The sequence below is a fragment of the Panthera tigris genome, chromosome X (genome assembly GCF_018350195.1).
Source record: "Panthera tigris isolate Pti1 chromosome X, P.tigris_Pti1_mat1.1, whole genome shotgun sequence".
Taxonomy (NCBI): domain Eukaryota; kingdom Metazoa; phylum Chordata; class Mammalia; order Carnivora; family Felidae; genus Panthera; species Panthera tigris.
This window is the reverse complement of record NC_056677.1, coordinates 32339466-32359089: the sequence shown is the minus strand read 5'-3', so window position 1 is coordinate 32359089 and position 19624 is coordinate 32339466. Positions and strand designations below refer to the sequence as shown.

The 19624-nt window shown below is 37.3% G+C and overlaps 1 protein-coding gene across 2 annotated transcripts in view; it reads right to left on the bottom strand.

Annotated features, from left to right (window-relative positions):
* Window positions 1-19624, bottom strand: part of PRRG1 (proline rich and Gla domain 1) — a 140473-nt gene that overhangs the window by 72106 nt on the left and 48743 nt on the right. For both annotated transcript variants that reach the window (XM_042974820.1, XM_042974821.1), the window contains exon 2: window positions 11649-11699. In XM_042974820.1, the coding sequence (XP_042830754.1) occupies window positions 11649-11658 (10 nt within the window). In that variant the 5' untranslated portion in view covers window positions 11659-11699. The remainder of the gene's footprint in view (window positions 1-11648; window positions 11700-19624) is intronic.

The window sequence follows — 19624 nt, the reverse complement described above, 5'->3', positions numbered from 1 at the left end:
TGGGAAATCAGGCCTACTGTATTATGGAGTGGGCACGGTAAGTGAAATGCTACATAAAAAGGTTCGCTTTTCATTTTCTAGCACTGCTAGAAATTACTGCCAGCCCAGCTAGGGCAACTTATGTCTCAATTACTGTGGTGATTCCCTTAGTGTCCCTGGAACTGTTCTGGGTACCAGAAAGCCTGGTTTAGGTGCCCGGGTTTTGATGTAAGACTACATACTAGCAACAGTAGCAAGAAGATCAAGAGTAACAGAAAATGGGGACTTTGCACAAACTAATCTAGCATTCCATTATCTTTTCTTCAATGCAAGAGTCAAGACCTACTCTTCTAGACCTAATGTGTAATCCTAGAGTTCTTAAATTTCCCATGGGAATGGGGTTTGACAGGGAAAGAAGAAAGACATTCTTGTATTACCAGGGGCTGTGGTTGTTTGAGTAACAAATGTGATCTCACTGGTATCCCAAGCTCGTTCAGTGGTGGACATCAGTTCCACATTTATAAAGTTAAGAAAAAGTTGTTAAAGTAGACAGCTATGTGAGAAAAGCAAAAACCCTAAGCTTGCTTTCTTCATCTGTGAGATTGAAATAATAGCACCAATCTCATAGTTATAAATGAAGTCATGTACATAAGATACTTTGCTCATGGCTTGGCAAAGAATGAATGCTCAATAAATAGTAGTATGAATTGTCACTGTCACAGTGGCAGTTAATCCATAAAAGGAAAAACAAGAGATCTGCCAAACTGATAATAAAAATACAGTCAGAAAATACACAATAAATGAATAAGGATAGGGTTAACTTGCAGGGAATCTGTATGCTTAATACTAGGGATGCTTGGGAGTTTGGTCTCCTAGGTCAAGTTTGGAATGAAATGTACTAGCTTTATAAAGTGCTGTTTTAAGTCTGAAACTCTCTTGGAGGCACTCAGCACTAGTCTGGACTGTTTATTAAAAATGTACAGATTGACGGTTTGCATCTGACTTAACTAATTATGCAGCCTACTCTCAGCTCTATGATCAGTAGAGTAGCAAAGATTTTCAGTAAACGTGTGCCTTGGCTCCCCAGAAACCAAGGTTATCTTAGACATATCTTGGTGGTTCACAATTGAAGACAAAGCATGTCCTCTGTGACTAAAGATGGCCTTAGGAGCCATTTTTCTCCTTCTGCACCATACCTTTAGCCACTATTAAAGCCTTATGAGAATTTCATAGGTTCTTCCAATTACCTAATGTTGCCTAGTGGCTACAATATACTTTGATGATTAATAAATATTTGGGAGATATCATGAGATTTTAAAATTTCAGAAATTCAGGGCACCTGGGTAGCTAAGTCGGTTAAACATCCAACTCTTGGTTTCAGTTCAGGTCATGATCTCATGGTTTAAGAGTTTGAGTCCCGTGTTGGGCTCTGCGCTGACAGCATGGGGCCTGCTTGGGATTCTCTCTCCCTCTCTCTTTGCCTTTCCCCTGCGAGCACACACACACATGCACGTACTCTCTCTCAAAATAAATAAACTTTAAACAATTTTTTCAGAAATTCTTCAGAACGTAAATTAAGGTCTATTTCTAGTCCTTATTTATAAGGATCTAACACTTGTAACAAAATCATAAGGAAGCACCCTTTACAATAAGTTATATGCTTACTTTTATTAACTTCAAGTTTGATCAAGTGTACGCGGACAGCCTATCATTATTAGAATTTTAACAATAGAGGTGTGTGGGGGGCTTGGTCAGTTAAACTTCTGACATTGGCTCAGGTCATGATCTCATGGTTCATGGGTTCAAGCCCCACGTCACACTTTGTGCTGATAGCTCAGAGCCTGGAGCCTGGTTCGGATTCTGTGTCTCCCTCTCTCTCTCTCTTTGCCACCCCTCTCCTGCTCATGCTTTGTCGGTCTCTCTCAAAATTGGATAAACATTAAAAAAAATTTTTTTTGAGAATTTTAACAGTAGACCACAATGAAGCTCTTAAGGCTAGAATAAGAAATGAAAATTAAACACAAGGGGCGCCTGGGTGGCTCAGTCAGTTAAGCATCTGACTCTAGGTTTCGACTCAGGTCATGATCTCAGTTTGGTGAGTTCGAGCCCTGTGTCAGGCTCTGTGCCGACAGCGTAGAGCCTGCTTGACAGTTTCTCTCTCTGTCCCTCCCCTGGCTCACGCTATCTCTGTCTCTCTCAAAACTAAATAAACTTAAAAAAAAAAGAAAATTACACACATGACATATATATATATATGTATGTATGTATATAAAGAGTATCAGGAACAGCTACAACAAAATATACTGAATAATTACTTTCTATTCATTTTGAGGTTATCTGATAGTTCAGGTAGCTATTCAATATTTTACATAATCCTTGTGATAGTAATATATCATTTATGCAGAAAACACTCAAATAAACTTAGTCTCATGAACTCAGAAACAAGAGATGACCCTTTAAGGTCTTACATTATAATTTATCTTATGCTTTACCTACAGGAAGCCCCAGCTCCCTTAGACTCATCAAGGATCAAATTATTCAACCTTCATCCATAAGCCTGACTATGAGACTTGAAAGCCTCACTGCACATTACAGCTAAAAGGTAGAAGGGGCAGAGGTGAGCTGAACTAGATCAACACACGGACAGCAACAAAAAGTGAAAGCTGATTAATCTGAAGGCAGAGGCAAAGAGAGAAGACCCTCTGAGGGTTATTTAGAGTAGGTTCTAACCACCTCCCATATTAACAACTCCCAAAGCTGTGAGCATCAGTGATTATGTTTATAATGAATCTGAGTTACTAAGAAAGGGCCATATGATGTTCAGGATATTGTTTAGGAAGGAAGTAGATTATAGGGTCTGTTTTAGAACTAGTTCCATAAAAAATGCTTTTTAGAAAGTTTTTTTTTTAACACTTATTAAAAAGGTAAGCATCAGAGATCTGCAAAGTCTATTTATTCTAATGGAAAGTTTGTTCCTAGACCATGTCTGTAAATGTTGGCACACCAATGACTGAGTCTATAATAGATCCACACACTAACCAGGAAGCTGTTTTTCTTTTCTGAATGAATTTCTAATATCCTGTTTAGTTGTGAATTTCTCATAAAAGAGAGAATATACTAAACCATCCACTTATTTGAGCTTTTCTGTTTGTCACATAAAAATTGCCTTTTGAGACAAACTTTTTGAAGCCAATATCCATTTACCACTTTCAGCAACCGTGTACTGAGACCAATGAAACTGCAGCAAATGATAGGAGTGTGATATGGTGAAAAGGTCCTTAATTTGTACTCAGAATATGCAGATTCCTGTTTCAGGTCCAGCACTAAACTGGCTACATGATTCTGAATTTTCTTGCTTAATTTATCTGGGCTTTTCTCCTAATTAGTGAAGCTAAGGTGTTGTATATGATTTCTTAGGCTCTTTCAGTTGTAACTCTGAAGAATTTTATAACTGGAAAGGTTTTTGTTGAGTAGGAATAGTGTATCTTATCCAAATCCTTTTGAGATATTAATACGCTATTTACAGCCAAGCAAACACCATCCCCCCCAAACCATAAGTATGTAGGTAAGTAAATAAATAAATAATAAGAGAAAATCAACAAGGCATGCTCCCCAGCTAACCCCGTGCTCAGGTTTATATAAAAAAATAATCAAGTGTCATACTCATAATTCCTTGTTTTCTTGTTTGTAAGCCATTTTGTACTATTATTTACTCAGTTGGGCATGCATACAATGCCTTCAAGGTTTTTTCTGGCTGAAAAAGGTATTAAATGGTATTTCTTATCACAGACTGATGGAAATAAGTTTCCCTAGGAAAACAAATTCCCACATTCCAAAGTGACATTTCACTTACTAAAAAACAAAATTATGCAAACTAAAAAGATGCCAGACCATCTTCCTATTTCTTGATAAGGTGAAAAAATAAAGTGTTTCCCAATTGTACTTCACCTCTGTAACCTATCTGTAGAATTTAAAGGTTAATTTTTTTCATAGCAGGTAGGTTTATAATTCAAAATTTGTTGTATGGTGGTGTTCATGTACCCAATAAAGATATCACAAATGTATAGCTTAGTTAGAATGGTATGTAGAATATACATGTTTTCATCGAAATTAGGGAGCTGAAACCCATATAAGAAATCAGATATTTAAAAAATAATTTGAAGTGACAGGACTGAGCTAATCAAAGTGGGAAGTCTCAGGGTTTGAGAGAAGAAATAATTGTTGCTAGTATCTTTAATATCCCGAAGCTGCTTCTTAAGGACAATGTGGTGGTTATAATCTGTACCTAAGACTTGAAAAAATATGTATCTTTGTGCTTCCGGAGGTATGCAACAAAATGCCAGATGATAACAGGCAGGTTTCCGGGAGTAAGTGTGGAGCAAATGCCAGAAATGGATTTCTATAAAAGAGAAAACAACAGAGGTAATGTATGTCTATAAAGTCAATATTCTTTAAAAACAAAATAAACATGGTTCTCCCCAGAATGAGTCTTACTAACTCAATATGGTTTTCTTAAAAGCCAAATTTTACATCATATATTCAGATGTCTCTTGTCCAATGATTTTATGTATTTTCCTTAATGTTTTATTTATTTTTTAAGAGAGAGAAATAGAGTGGGAGTAGGGAAGGGGCAGAGAGAGGGAGACACAGAATCTAAAGCGGGCTCCAGACTCCAGGCTGTCAGCACAGAGCCCAATGCAGGGCTCAAACCCACGAACCATGAGATCATGACCTGAGCTGAAGTCGGACACTTAACCGACTGAGCCACCCAAGCACCCCAATGATTTTATGCTTAATAAGGAATAATGAGATACAGAGAAATGGTAAAACAGATTCTCTCACAAAGAAATGTAGAAGGCCAAGTTTTCTTTGAAGGAATTTTATAATTTATAGCTCCTTATTAAAAAATTCTTCATGAAATGGTAGATGGCAGCACTCAAGTCAAAATTAAGCACACAATCAGGTGAAATCATCAAAACAGAAGAATTCCAAAGATAGGTATTTCTCCTATCACTAACGTCTTGATTGTATCAGCAAGAAGATCATTGGTTTTAGTGTTTACACTTCTTACAACCATAAAAATTTCCTTTTAGTTTATGGATTCTATCTACATTGATTACAGTTCTGTCCCATATGGAAGAATATGGAAATAACTATAACTGATAATCACCATTTAATGGGAAAAAGAGATGTAGACAGAACTCACCAAATATGAAATATGGTATTAAATACCTGTGTTATAGTGAATGCTTTACAACTTGTCAACAGACAGTGTAATACCACCCATGTGATAGTCAGCTGTAATCTAGACTGTAGGAGTGGATTAAGTGTCCTAATAGAATACATTCTACAGTTAATCAAAAAGTCACATTGCAGATGGCAAAGATTGCATTCAGCTACCTTTTTCTTCTGCCAACAACAGCAGAGCATGATGGATTTAAGAAACAGACTCTCAATGATAAATTAGTGCCTTTGTTAATTAGCACACAGATTTCAGAAATGAATTTTTACTGGTGAAATTAATACTGTTTATATGTGAATTTTCTCTAGAAATGAAAGCAGAATGCAAACTTTTGCTTTCTCTATCTGAAGGGGAGGTGCTACATACCAGGAGCACTTTGTTTTCTTCCTTTCCTGTAAGGTGGCTCCTCAGGGACCCTTTAGAAAAGTCGGTGCTTCACTGAGCATACTGGAAACCACGGACCCATTTCAAACCCTTCATTTTACTGACAAGAAAACTGAAGTCCAGAGGTTAAGTAACTTACCCAAGGATACAGCTGCTTCATTATAGAACCAGGGCTATACCTTGGTTTCTAGAACCATACAATGCTCTCCTTTAGACTCAAGTTACTTCTATGAAAAACATCATAATATGTGAGTTATGGCTTATGTCTAAAGATTTACTTTCCTTTATTCTAAACCAGTGGTTCTCAGCCCAGGGCAATTTTGCACCCCCAGGGAACATTTAGCAATGTTTGGATACATTTTTGGTTGTCACAACTTGGAGAGGAAGGAACCACTGGCATCTAGTATGGAGATGCCAGTGATGCTGCTAAACATCACTAAACCGCTGCTAAATGTCACTGAGTTGTACACTTTAAAAAGGTCACTTCTGTGTTACGTGAATTTTGCCTCAAATGAAAAAAAATGTCAATAGTGAAGCCTAACTTATGTACCAAAGGTTATTTTCTTGTTAAACAGGTAAAAGGCATCAAAGACAAAAAGCATCAAGCATTACAATGAGATGTTCTGTTTTGTTCTGTTTTTTAAGTAGCTTGACCCTTCAATAGTTAACTCATTTTCCTAGTGGGAAAGACTTGCCAGGAAAAAATAATGGCTGTTGTCAACCCCAAGCAGATCTGTATTACTGTTATAAAATTATGAAGGTAAGGGTTTACGATAAATTGGTGACATCATCTAAACTGCAGAGGCATGAATATGCTACCGTAATAAAGAGACTCTGAAATTTAATATAGGCCAGAAAATGAAATAATTAATTGTCTTTAAATGTGTGCCTTTACTTGAACTATAAACCAGGGAGCTGTGAAATAAAATTAGACACTACATTAAGAGACAGTCACTTTACAAGGCTTGTCAGTTTGAATGTTCATTCTCTGTTTGACAATATAGAGCTGTATGCTCAGAGTTAAAGTTTAGGATTGGCCTCAACTGAACAGTAGTTCAGCACTGAATCCAAGAGCTTAGAGACAGATATACTGTGGTAGCTGTAAACCATCTTTCTGTCCACTAAGTCTTGATAAGTGGGGGAACATCTCTGGGTTTCTTGGGGTAAAAGGAGCCAAGCACATCCAGGGACCCAATGAAATTATGCTGCTACATTTTAATAAAAAAAAAAAACAGAGGCTGTAACTGGCACATTTGCCACTTTTTTTTTTATAGCACAATGATATGTTCATGTATACTAGAACATCAAGGACATTAAGCTACCATTAGGTATAGAATATGATGACAGAAACTGACTTTTTCAGATTAAGATTTTACAGACCCTGGGTAGGGTAAGAGCTATTTTCACAGACTAAATAATGAAAGAGGAGAAACAAAAAGTGCTAAGCTATCTTCATATTCTTATTTTAATTATTCTCCACAAATAAGACCTGTCTGTTTGCCATCATTCAGCTCTTCCAGACATTGTTCTCTATACAACAAAGCAAAATTAACCCTTTTGAAAATTTATGGCTAAATATTATTCCTATTTTGTAAAACAGGTTTGCTATTATTGAGACAGCATAATGAATTTCTACCATAAGCACTGTTCCTAACGTAAAGACAGTAAATTTAACAATCAATAACTATATATTAGACTAATAAATACCATGAACTGCTGCTAGAGCACTTAGAACATACAGTAAGAGAACTACGTTCTAACAAAAAAAGTTCAGATGCAAAACAGGTATGACTTAAAAAACCACATTTGGGGCACCTGGGTGGCTCAGCTGGTTGAACGTCCAACTTCGGCCTAGGTCATGAACTCGCCCTTCCCAAGAGTTCGAACCCTGCGTTGGGCTCTGTGCTGACAGCTCAGAATCTGGAGCCTGTTTCAGATTGTGTCTCTCTCTCTCCCTCTCTCTCTCTCTCTGCCCCTCTCCCACTCATGCTCTGTCTCTCTCTCTCTCAAAAATAAACATTTAAAAAAATCAAATTCTACTCAAACATTGTACAAAACAATAACCTCCAAAATTTTTAGCAAGAAAAATCCCAAGAAATTGCTTTGTGGAGTACTGAGACTTGTCATTTTGTCATGAATATACCAGTTGCTCAGGGGGTGGGAGGTAGAAAAGGTAGAATAAAGTTTTAATTTCCATCTGAAAATAATAAATACTCGATCATTATGTACATAGTATTTTGTGAGCCTATTATACACATTTGTAAAATATTCACATTCTCTTCTTTGTGCAAATAGTAATTCTCCACTAAAATCTTATGATTTTATTCATACATGCTGTTCCTTTTTGTAACAGCATCTCCCCTTGTTGTCTCATACTATTCTGGTGTTCCATAATGTATTATATTCTTCCTGTTAAGAAAAACCACAACGACAAAAACGTATCAATCAAGAAGGGTGGCTTTTACCAGGTAAGTGGTGTCTTAAGCCTCTAACTTTAGGCACCTCACACTGTGGGCTGTGTGCCCCGCTGCTCAGAAGACTTTGATATTTGAGGCACTCCACCATCTGATACACATGTTTTAACTGTTATCATAAATGGTGAGCCAAATTCTCTTTGCCCATCTGTCCAGTCCCCCATGCTTCAAGAAATATATGAACGTCACTGTAGATCTTTGAAAACATTTTCTTCCAAACTTTTCAAATCAACAGATAGCTCCTAAGTTTTTAATTGACTTTATACACTACTAATGACTAGGGCATTCAGAACATGGTTTATTGAAAGAAAAGAAAAACTGCATAGGACATAGGGACACCTAAGTTTGCACTATGGCTCTTCATTTTATAGAATGTGGACTTCAGATGCGACTTTCTCTCATGACCCTCAGTTTTATAATATATAAACTAAAGATAATATCACTAATTTACATCACAGAGTTCTCTTACAACTCAAGTAAGATAACATATGAGAAATACCTAAGAGTTATGAAGTGTTCCACAGATACTTGTTAATATCAAAATAATTATATATTCTTAAAAGTCCTAAATACAGGGGTGCCTGGATTGCTCAGTCGGTTAAGCACCTGACTCTTGATTTCGGCTCAAGTCATGATCTCACAGTTCATGGGATTGAGCCCCATGTCGGGCTCTGTGCTGACAGTGCAGAGCCTGCTTGACATTCTCTCTCTCCTTCTCTCTCTGCCCCACCCCTGCTTGCACTCTCTCTCTCTCTCTCAAAATAAATAAACATTAAAAAAAGTCCTAAGTACAAAGCCCTAGCTCAGAACTCATATATATATATATATTTATATATAAATATATTTACTATGTATATACTATAAATATTATACTATATACTATATATAGGATAATGTAATATAATATACATACCATACATTAAATATAGTATATAATAGATAATTTACTGTGCTATACTATATGAAATTACTATCAATATATATTTAAATATAGCATATTTAAATACCATGTACTATTATATAGAATATAAATATATAGTATATTATTACATATAGTATATATATCCCATATACATATTTACTACATATATATATATAGTAAATCCCATTTTACTATATATATGTGTGTGTATGTGTATATATATATATATATATATGTGTGTATATATATATGTGTGTGTGTATATATATATATATATCCCATAAATACATATATATAACATATATGGGATATATGTAGAGTAAATGGGATTTCAAGGATATAAAATGGACAGTGATGGTGGTCTCATAAGAAATTAAATACAAAAGTGTGTTCTTATCCTCCCATCACCATTTGTAAGACATGGCTTACAATTTTTTTCATGTCACATAAAAGAATGATTCATTAACATATTTATAAATAATTTCTTCATCCAGTATCAAAGGATACTAAAAGAAATTCACCTCAATATTAATTTTAATTTTTCACCTACACTGTTTGGTTTCCCAGCTGTGTTCTTTGTTTCCAAGCCTCCTCATTAATGAGGCTAGTGCCATGTCTTTGTGATATTTTCCTCTGCTGCCCCTTTGTATGACACATTGAGCTATGTTTGTCAGAATCTTTGCCAAATCCAGTAAAAAATTCATTGTATGATGCCAGAAAAGAAAAAAAAAATTACCACACAGTACCATCTTTTTTCTCCCACTAACAGTGACAGCAATTAGCAAGTGAAATCAGGCAAGCTAAGTAAAGCTTAGAGAGTAAAGGATGGAGAGGCTTCAAGACTCAGGATGTTAAGAATGCTTTTAAAGTGGACAACACAAACAGTCAAAATGCTGCTATTATAAGTTTCCAGGTGTTTGTAAAGTAGCATTTTTGGGAGCACTTCTCTTACTTCATCTCCAGGTTGGAAATATGCCCATCTTTGCAAATAACAGTACCATGCCCTATCCTTTATCAAGAACTCTTATTAGTTGCCTGACCATTTAAATAAACACCTGCTGAAGCACCTTTAAAGTAAGCTCCTAAAGATCTCCTTGCTAATGACCCGAGGATCATTCTGAAAAGGAAGAGATGAGACAAGGAATGTGTTGCTCTCAGTGCAGCTTTCTTCTTCATGTGGTCATGATGAAATCCAACAATCCAAACATTATCAAAATCCACCTGAAGCCTAAGATTAGGTAAGGACCAAGCCACAATGAGTTACTCCAGAAACTTGTGCTGACAGCTGACTTAGGGTTAGAACATGGCATGGATTAGTCCCAGAATTTTCAACAGTTCTTTTTAAATGTATTCATTTTCTTATATTTCTAAACTAAATTTATTCAATTTTTTTACACTTCTAAACTATCAGGAGATTGACATATTTTGTGGAGGTTGGGAAAAAACCAAAATCCCTGGGGCTAATCAATCCCTAAAGAAATCACTGGAGAAAAGAGGCAAAATCTGACTCAACAAGGTTCAGGAAGAAACTTCCCATCACTGATCCATAGTCCCTGGGGCTACCTTCTAGGGCCCATACTAAGGTGGGGCAGGCAAAGTGCTTAGAGCACAAAATATTAAGGAGGTACTCTCTATCACTTGCATAACCCTAGTCCCATTCCTGCTGCCTACAAAAACATCTGATCAAAAAACTTCATTTTAACTGTTAAGAGACAAAACCAATGAAAATACACTTATTCAATAAAGACAAGAATGAGCAGATACCACTGCTCTCTTCTATTATACTTCAGAGTTCCCAACACACTTTTATATGTATCATTACATTATGCCAACCACAACTTCCTGAAGCTGGAAGTACAGAATATACGAACCCCACTTGAGGTGGACAAGCAGATATAGGGAAACTCTAGGAATAGATCAAAGTACTAGAAGTAGAATTTTTTTCAGGCTTCTGACTCTATGCCCAGTACTCTTCTCACTATACTACACAACCCCAAGTCTCCCTCTGAGGTCTTTTATGCATCTGCTTTTATGGTCTATGTTGATTAGGATTATTTATGAAGTCACTGGTGGTTGGTTACTATTAACAATAAAATGACTTTGAATTTGTCTATTGTCTCCTGCCCATAAATAGTCTCATGAGAAAGGAAAAATCAGAGGAATTCACCTAATGGTTCTTAATGCCAGGCTTTAACATTTTAGGGGAAATCAAAACCATTTATAAATCAACCTAACAATGAATTTTTTAATACTGTCATTGGTTGCATAGCAGAATCATTTTTTTGTTTATTTAATTATCAACAAGGTTTAGGAACCAATGGAAGCAAATGAGTAACTTTCCCAAGAGTTGCAAAGAAGCTCGGATTAAGGCAGGTCTATAGATATCAAGCTTGAGCCATCTCTCCCTGTACTGAGAGATGTTCAGAAAAGAGGAAAAACAAAAAAAAAAACCTTGCCAATGAGCAGCATGTGGTCTGTTGGTGTTTCTCTGCATAGCCCTGCTTCAGACAAAAACTTTCTAACACTAACCAGAAATACAATTTAGATGTTCACAAAAAAAAAACACATTGAGCTGCAAATTTGATTTCCTGTATATATAGATTAATATGGAGAAAGTCTAAATTATTTAAAAGCAAGAGAAACTTACTCCTCCCCATGTTTTCTTGTGGTCTCTGGCAGGTCCCTGGATGATGATTCCCTGTATAAAACACAGCGCATACACATAGTCAGATTCACAGAGACTGAGTCACTATATCAAATAAGTTCCATTAAAGCTAATGTGGTCAACATGAGCATTTCATTTTAGTGCATTCCAATCTTGCCCCCTTACACAAATGTTTTCTTCATCACAAATAGATATCTAACTTTAGAGAAACACAGCATTCTGGAGGCATGGACTCTATCTGTTATCAACTTACTATGTCCTTATTTGCCTACCATTAGTTTCTGCCCTTGCCATATAAAAGTCATCCAATTGGTCACATGCTTATTTCTTAGGAAGGCAGTGATATAAACAAAAAATATTGGATAAAAAAGCCAAAAAACCCAATTATAATAGCCAACCTAGGATGTTATTAGTTTGCCTATCCCTGGCTTCTCTTCAGTGTCATTCTGTGACAAATCCAATACCCTTTAGGGTATAACACTATCTTGAATAGTGTCAAACAGCAATACCCTAATTAAATAATCCCTGAAGCAAAGCAGCCCACAGAGTTATTACCAATAAAGACTATGAATCAATATCCATGAATTACTGACAACAGAGATTTTGAAGGAAAAAACACACAATCCAAATGCAGGTATGCATGGAGGAACAGCAATTCTGTTTTTAAAAGTTGAAAATGTACACACAGAAGCCAATTCATACCTTAATGCTTCACTTTCTTACAGGGCTCAATAATAGAATTACCACACATTTATTGTTCACCTGCCACATTCCCAACATGGAGCTAAGCACCAGAGAGGCAAAATTATAAGACGTAATCTATCTGTCCCATTAAGGAATGTATAGCCTACTTGAAGTTAAGCATATAGGAGAATGGTATCATCAAGATGGCCATACAGGTCATTCCCAACTATAGTCTCCCTCACAAGAAGACCAACAGTCAACTATCCATAGAAAAAACATCATTGTCAAAATCCCACATTAGAAGGGTAAGAGGACTGGACACACTCTGACACCACTGCCCTTCCCCTACAGTGGCACAGTGACACAATGAGAGCCCCCCACCAGGGCCTACAGTTTCTATACTGGGAAAAGAGAGCCCGGGGCAGACATTTAGCTCCCCCAGCACATGGGACACTTCCCAGGAAGCCCATTCATGTCTTGCCTCACAGGGGTCCCTGGAAGAATGTGCAGGGCTTGACTACTGGGGACAGAGATGGAGAAGGGGGTGGGGCTTACAACAAATTGTGTTCAGGTCTTGGCTGATGGCTTTCCTGCTTGCAGCAGCACTCCTAAAAAGAGATCCCAATCAGCAGCTCTGGCTATCCACAGAGCTGAGCCAGGGGCCCCCTCTGGCTTACAGAACTTGGTTGGGAGTTTTGCCTGATTTGCATCCCCAGTCAGTGGGCCATACTTACAGGGGGGCCTGTTCTACCACCTTGCCCAAGAAGGGAGGCAAATTCCCAGTCCTGCCCTAGCACTGAGTGTAACCTCCAGCTCCACCCATCCAGGAAGCCCAGCCAGGGAACTAGAGCGGCCACAGAGCTCATCCTATAGCTCTGCTCCCCCAGGGAGTCAAACCAGCAGCCATGCCCAACTGTTCACCAAAGCCTCTGACCCCACATAACCAAGGAGCCTGAAGAGTGGCCTGGGAAACATGGGGGCACAGCCTATTGTACTGTGAGACACAGCCTAGCCTACAATCCCATCCAGTTGAGAAGCTTGGCCTACAACCCCGATAAGCAGAGGAGCCTAGACTACTCACCTTGTCTAATTGTTGAACATAACCTGAGGCGTTACCCAGACAGGAAACCAAGCTGTTAACCCTACCCAATCAAGGAGCATAGACTGTGGTCCCAAGGGACAAGGAAGCCTAGCCAATGACCTTGCCTACCACCTGAGCATAGCCAATGGCTTACATGATAATGAAGACAAACATGCAGCCTCACTCAACTTTAGGGCACGAACTTGCAAGTCCCATACAAACACAAGAGTTTAGCCAGTGGCACCATATGGTTCTAGAGCCCAGTCTGAGACCCCATACAACCAGGGATGATTGCAGAGCCCAGCCTACAGTCCTGCCCAATCAAGGAGTTCAACCAATGGCACCATACTGCCAGGGAACACAGCCTGGGACTTCACAGAACCCAGCTAGTGGCCCCACCTGACTGCAGAGCACAATTAATAGCCCCATGCAGATGCATGATATTATACATGGAAAACCTGACAGACTCCACCAAAAGTCTGCTAGAACTGATACATGAATTCAGCAAAGTCGCAGGATACAAAATTAATGTACAGAAATCAGTTGCATTCTTATACACTAATAATGAAGCAACAGAAAGACAAAGAAACTGATCCCGTTCACAACTGCACCAGGAATCATAAAATACCTAAGAATAAATCTAACCAAAGATGTAAAATATCTGTGTGCTGAAAACTATAGATAGCTTATGAAGGAAATTGAAGAAGATACAAAGAAATGGAAAAACATTCCATGCTCATGGATTGGAAGAATAAATATTGTTAAAACGTCAATACTACCCAAAGCTATCTACACATTCAATGCAATCCCAATCAAAATTGCACCAGCATTCTTCTCAAAGCTAAAATAAGCAACTGTAAAATTTGTATGGAACCACAAAAGACCCCGGATAGCCAAAGTAATATTGAAGAAGAAAACGAAAGCAGGAGGCATCACAATCCCAGACTTTAGCCTCTACTACAAAGCTGTCTGTAATCATCAAGACAGCATGGTATTGGCACAAAAACAGACACATAGACCAATGGAATAGAATAGAGACTCCAGAATTAGACCCACAAACGTATGGCCAACTAATCTTTGACAAAGCAGGAAAGAATATCCAATGGAAAAAAGACAGTCTCTTTAACAAATGGTGCTGGGAGAACTGGACAGCAACATGCAGAAGAATTAAACTGGACCACTTTCGTACACCATTCACAAAAATAAACTCAAAATGGATGAAGTACCTGGATGTGAGACAGTAAACCATCAAAACCCTAGAGGAGGAAGCAGGAAAAAAACCTCTCTGACCTCAGCCGCAGCAACTTCTTACTTCACACATCCCCAAAGGCAAGGGAATTCAAAGCAAAAATGAACTATTGGGACCTCATGAAGATAAAAAGCTTCTGCACTGCAAAGGAAACAATCAACAAAACTAAAAGGCAATCAACGGAATGGGAAAAGATATTTGCAAAGGACATATCAGACAAAGGGCTAGTATCCAAAATCTATAAAGAGCTCACCAAACTCCACACCCGAAAAACAAATAATCCAGGGAAGAAATGGGCAGAAAACATGAATAGACACTTCTCTAAAGAAAACATCCAGATGGCCAACAGGCACATGAAAAGATGCTCCACACCGCTTCTCATCAGGGAAATACAAATCAAAACCACACTCAGATACCACCTCACGCCAGTCAGAGTGGCCAAAATGAACAAATCAGGAGACTATAGATGCTGGCGAGGATGTGGAGAAATGGGAACCCTCTTGCACTGTCAGTGGGAAGGCAAACTGGTGCAGCCACTCTGGAAAACAGTGTGGAAGTTCCTCAAAAAATTAAAAATAAATCTACCCTGTGACCCAGCAATAGCACTGCTAGGAATTTACCCAAGGGATACAGGAGTGCTGATGCATAGGGGCACTTGCACCCCAATGTTTATAGCAGCACTTTCAACAATAGCCAAATTATGGAAAGAGCCTAAATGTCCATCAAGTGACAAATGGATAAAGAAATTGTGGTTTATATACACAATGGAATACTACTTGGCAATGAGAAAGAATGAAATCTGGCCTTTTGTAGCAACGTGGATAGAACTGGAGAGTGTTATGCTAAGTGAAAAAAGTCACACAGAGAAAGACAGATACCGTATGTTTTCACTCTTATGTGGATCCTGAGGAACTTAACAGAAGACCATGGGGGAGGGGAAGGAAAAAAAAAAGTTAGAGAGGGAGAGAGCCAAACCATAAGAGACTCTTAAAAACTGAGAATAAACTGAGGGTTGATGGGAGGTGGGAGGGAGAGGAGGGTAGGTGATGGGCATTGAGGAGGGCAACTGTTGGGATGAGCACTGGGTGCTATATGGAAACCAATTTAACAATAAATTTAATATTAAATAAATAAACAAATAAATAAATAAGTAAAAGCCCCATCCAAACAAGAAGATAGTTGCCCAGTCATCCTGCTTGAACATGGAGCCCCAACCTCAGAGCACGGGCAATGGCCGCACCAAACAAGAGACCCCAACAGCAAACCCTGCCTTCCCACAGAGGCTACCACAAGACCTGTCCAGTACCCCCCAAGCTGTAGTGACAGGTCTTTCCCTGCTAAAGTGAACCTGTAAAGTCTGAAAAAGGAGACTGCTTAAACAAATGCTGAGATACCAATGCAAAGAACCAAGAATCATGAAGAAACAGGTAAACATGACACCACAAAAAGAAACTAATAAAGCTTCAATAACTGACCCTAATAAAATGGTGATCTATGGATTGTCTGAAAAAGAATTCAGAATGATCTTCTTAAAGAATGTCAGTAAACTACAAGAAAACAGATAGCTAAATTAAATTAGGAAAACAGTGGCATGAACAAAATGAGAAATGTAAGAGAAACCATCAAATCTTAGAGCAAAAAAAATATGACTGCAGAATTCAATACAACAAAACGGCATTAGTAAGTGCTTACCCATCAATAATTACTTTAAATGGATTAAATTTCCCAATAAAAAAATCCACACAGAATGACTGAATGGATTAAAAACAGGATCCAAATGACACACTGTCTACAAAAGACTCACTTGAACTTTAAGGACACATATAAAATGAAGTAAAGGGATAGAAACAGACATTCCAAGTAAATGATAACCAAAAGAAAGTAGGGATAGCTATACTTTTATCAGACAAGATAAGCTTTAAGCTGTAAATAGTCACAAGAATGAAGGTCATTATATAATGAAAAAAGAGTCAATTCATTAAAAAGATATAACAATTATAAATATTTATTCACCCAACATGGGAGCATGTAAATACATTAAAAAATGCTACCACAACTAGAAGGAGAAATAAACAGCAATACAATAATAGTTGAAGACTTTAATACCCACTCTCAGTGATGGATAGACCATACAGACAGAGAATCAATCAGGAAAGAACAGATTTATACACTATAGGCCAAATGGACCAGACAGACATAAACAGAACATTCCATCCAACAGCAGAACACACATTCTTCTCAAGTACACATGGAATGCTTTCTATGATAGATCATATGGTAGGCCACAAGTCTCAACAAATTCAAGATGACAGAAACTATATCAACTATCTTATATAACCACAGTGGTATGAAACTACAAATCAATACAGTTAGAAACTTCTCAAATACATGGGAATTAAACAACACACTCTTGTCCAATCAATGGACAAAAAAAGAAAGCAAAGGGGAAATTAAAACAAAACCTTAAGACATAAAAATATAGAAACACAACATAAGAAAACCAATGGGATGTAGCAAAAGCAGTTCTAGGAGGGAAGTTTATAGCGATGAAGTTTCAAGAAAAAAAAAATCTCAAAAAGGCAACCTAACTTTACACCTCAAGGAATAGTAAAACAAGAATAAACGAAGCCCACAGTTAGAAGAAATAAATACTAAATATTAGAGCAGAAATAAATAAAATATAAGATAGGAAAACAATAGAAAAAATTAACAGAATAAAAGTTGGTGCATTAAAAAGATGAACAAAATGGACAAATCTTTAGCTAGACCAATAAAAAATAAAATCAGAAATAGGACACATACAAGTAACACCACAAATATGAAGGGTAAGACTACTATGAACAATTATACACCAACAAATTAGACAACCCAGAAAAAACTGATACGTTCCTAGAAACATATAACCCACCAAGGCTAAATCATAAGGAAATAGAAAATCTGAACATACTAATAATGAGTAGATAGAATCAGTAATCAAAAACTTCCCAACAAAGAAGTCCTGGACTAGGTGGTTTCCCTGGTGAATTCTACCAAACATTTAAAGAAAAATTAATGCTAATCCTGCTCAAACTCTTCAAAAATAAAACAGAAGGATAAAAATCATATAATCATCTCAACAGATGCAGAAAAAGCATTTGATAAAAATTCAACATCCATTCATGGTAATTTAAAAAAGAAAACTCTCATTGAATTGGGTATGAAAGAAACATGCCTCAACATAATAAAGGCCATATAAGATAAGCCCAAAGCTAACATTATACTCAATGATCAAAGACTGAATGCTATTCTTCTAAGATCAGGAACAAGACAAGAATGCACATTCACCACTCCTACCCAACATAGTACTAAAGACCCAGACAGAGCAATCAGGCAAGAAAAAGAAATAAAAGGCATTTAACTTAGAAAGGAGTAAGTAAAATTATCTCTGTTTGCAGAGGATATGATCCTGTATACAGAAAATCCTAATGATTCTTCAAAAAAAAAAAACCCTGTTAGAATAAAATAATTCAGTAAAATTACAGGACACAAAATCAACATACAAAAATAAGTTGTTTCCATAGCCTAACAATGAACTGTCTGAAATATAAAGAATAACTCCACTTATAATAGCATCAAAAAAAAAAATACTCCCAGCAATTGCACTACTAGGAAGTTATTCAAAGGATACAAAAATGCTGATTCAAAGGGGCACATGCACCCCAATGTTTATAGCAGCCTTATCAACAATAGCCAAATTATGGAAAGAGCCCAAGTGTCCATTGATATTGAATGGATAAAGTAGGTGTGGTGTATATATATATGCAATGGAATACTACTCAGTGATGAAAAAGAACAAAATCTTGCCATTTGCAACAACATGGATGGAACTAGAGGGTATTATGCTAAGTGAAATAAGTCAGCCAGAAAAAGACAGATACCATATGATTTCACTCATATGAGGAATTTGAGAAACTCACCAGATGAACATAAGGGAAGGGAAGGGAAGGAAAGATAAGATAAAAACAGAGAAGGAGGCAAACCATAAAAGACTCTAAAACACAGAGAACAAATAAGGTTGCTGGAAAACGGGGGGGGGGGGCGATATATGGGTGATGGGCATTAAGGAGGGCACTTTTTGGGGTGAGCACTGGGTGTCATATGTAAGACACGAATCACTGGGTTCTACTCCTGAAGCCAAGACTACACTGTATGTTAACTAACTTCGAATTTAAATTAAAAAAAAATGCTAATTAGCAATGTGATCAAAATATAGTCTCTCAGTATATTTGGCTACATAATCCTTTTTATAAGTAGCCAATATTTCTCAGGAGTCCTTTTCTTTGGAGCTGAGTTTGGGAAACTGGACAAGGTAACTATGAAAGCCTCTTGCAGCTCTGAAATTTCATTATTTCCTAACAAGGTATTAACTGTATAGAGCAAACTAACATAAAGTGAATCAAGAAGAAAGTCAGGGGGGCTGTTCTCAGAGAATTTTGGAACCAAAAGGAACTTTAGAAAACATCTAATGGTTTCTCTCATTACTCTCCCACCTTTAAAGCTGCAGACCAGTCTCAAAAAAATCTTATGCAGAACACCAACTTATAAAATGGGTTAGGGTCAAACTCTTCAGGTTGACTTGAGGTAGACAGCTGTAGTCTCACCCACTGGGATTTCCCCCTGAGACAAACTAGATATACCTCATCAGAAAGCCAGCACCACAGGAAGCAGGGTCTGAAATATAGTGACCCCTGACCCTTCAGATGAAGCTATTCGGGGAAGGATCTAGCAAAGAGCTGGAACTCTCATACATATTCACAGGAAGGTCCTTTACCCTTCCCAAGTATCATCTTAATTTTAATTGTAATTCCTCCAAGTCAGATAAATAAGTACTGTGTAAAGAATCCCTGTATAAATGAGAAATCATGAAAGAGTTAAGCAGACAAGTCATATGGCAAAATTTGGAAT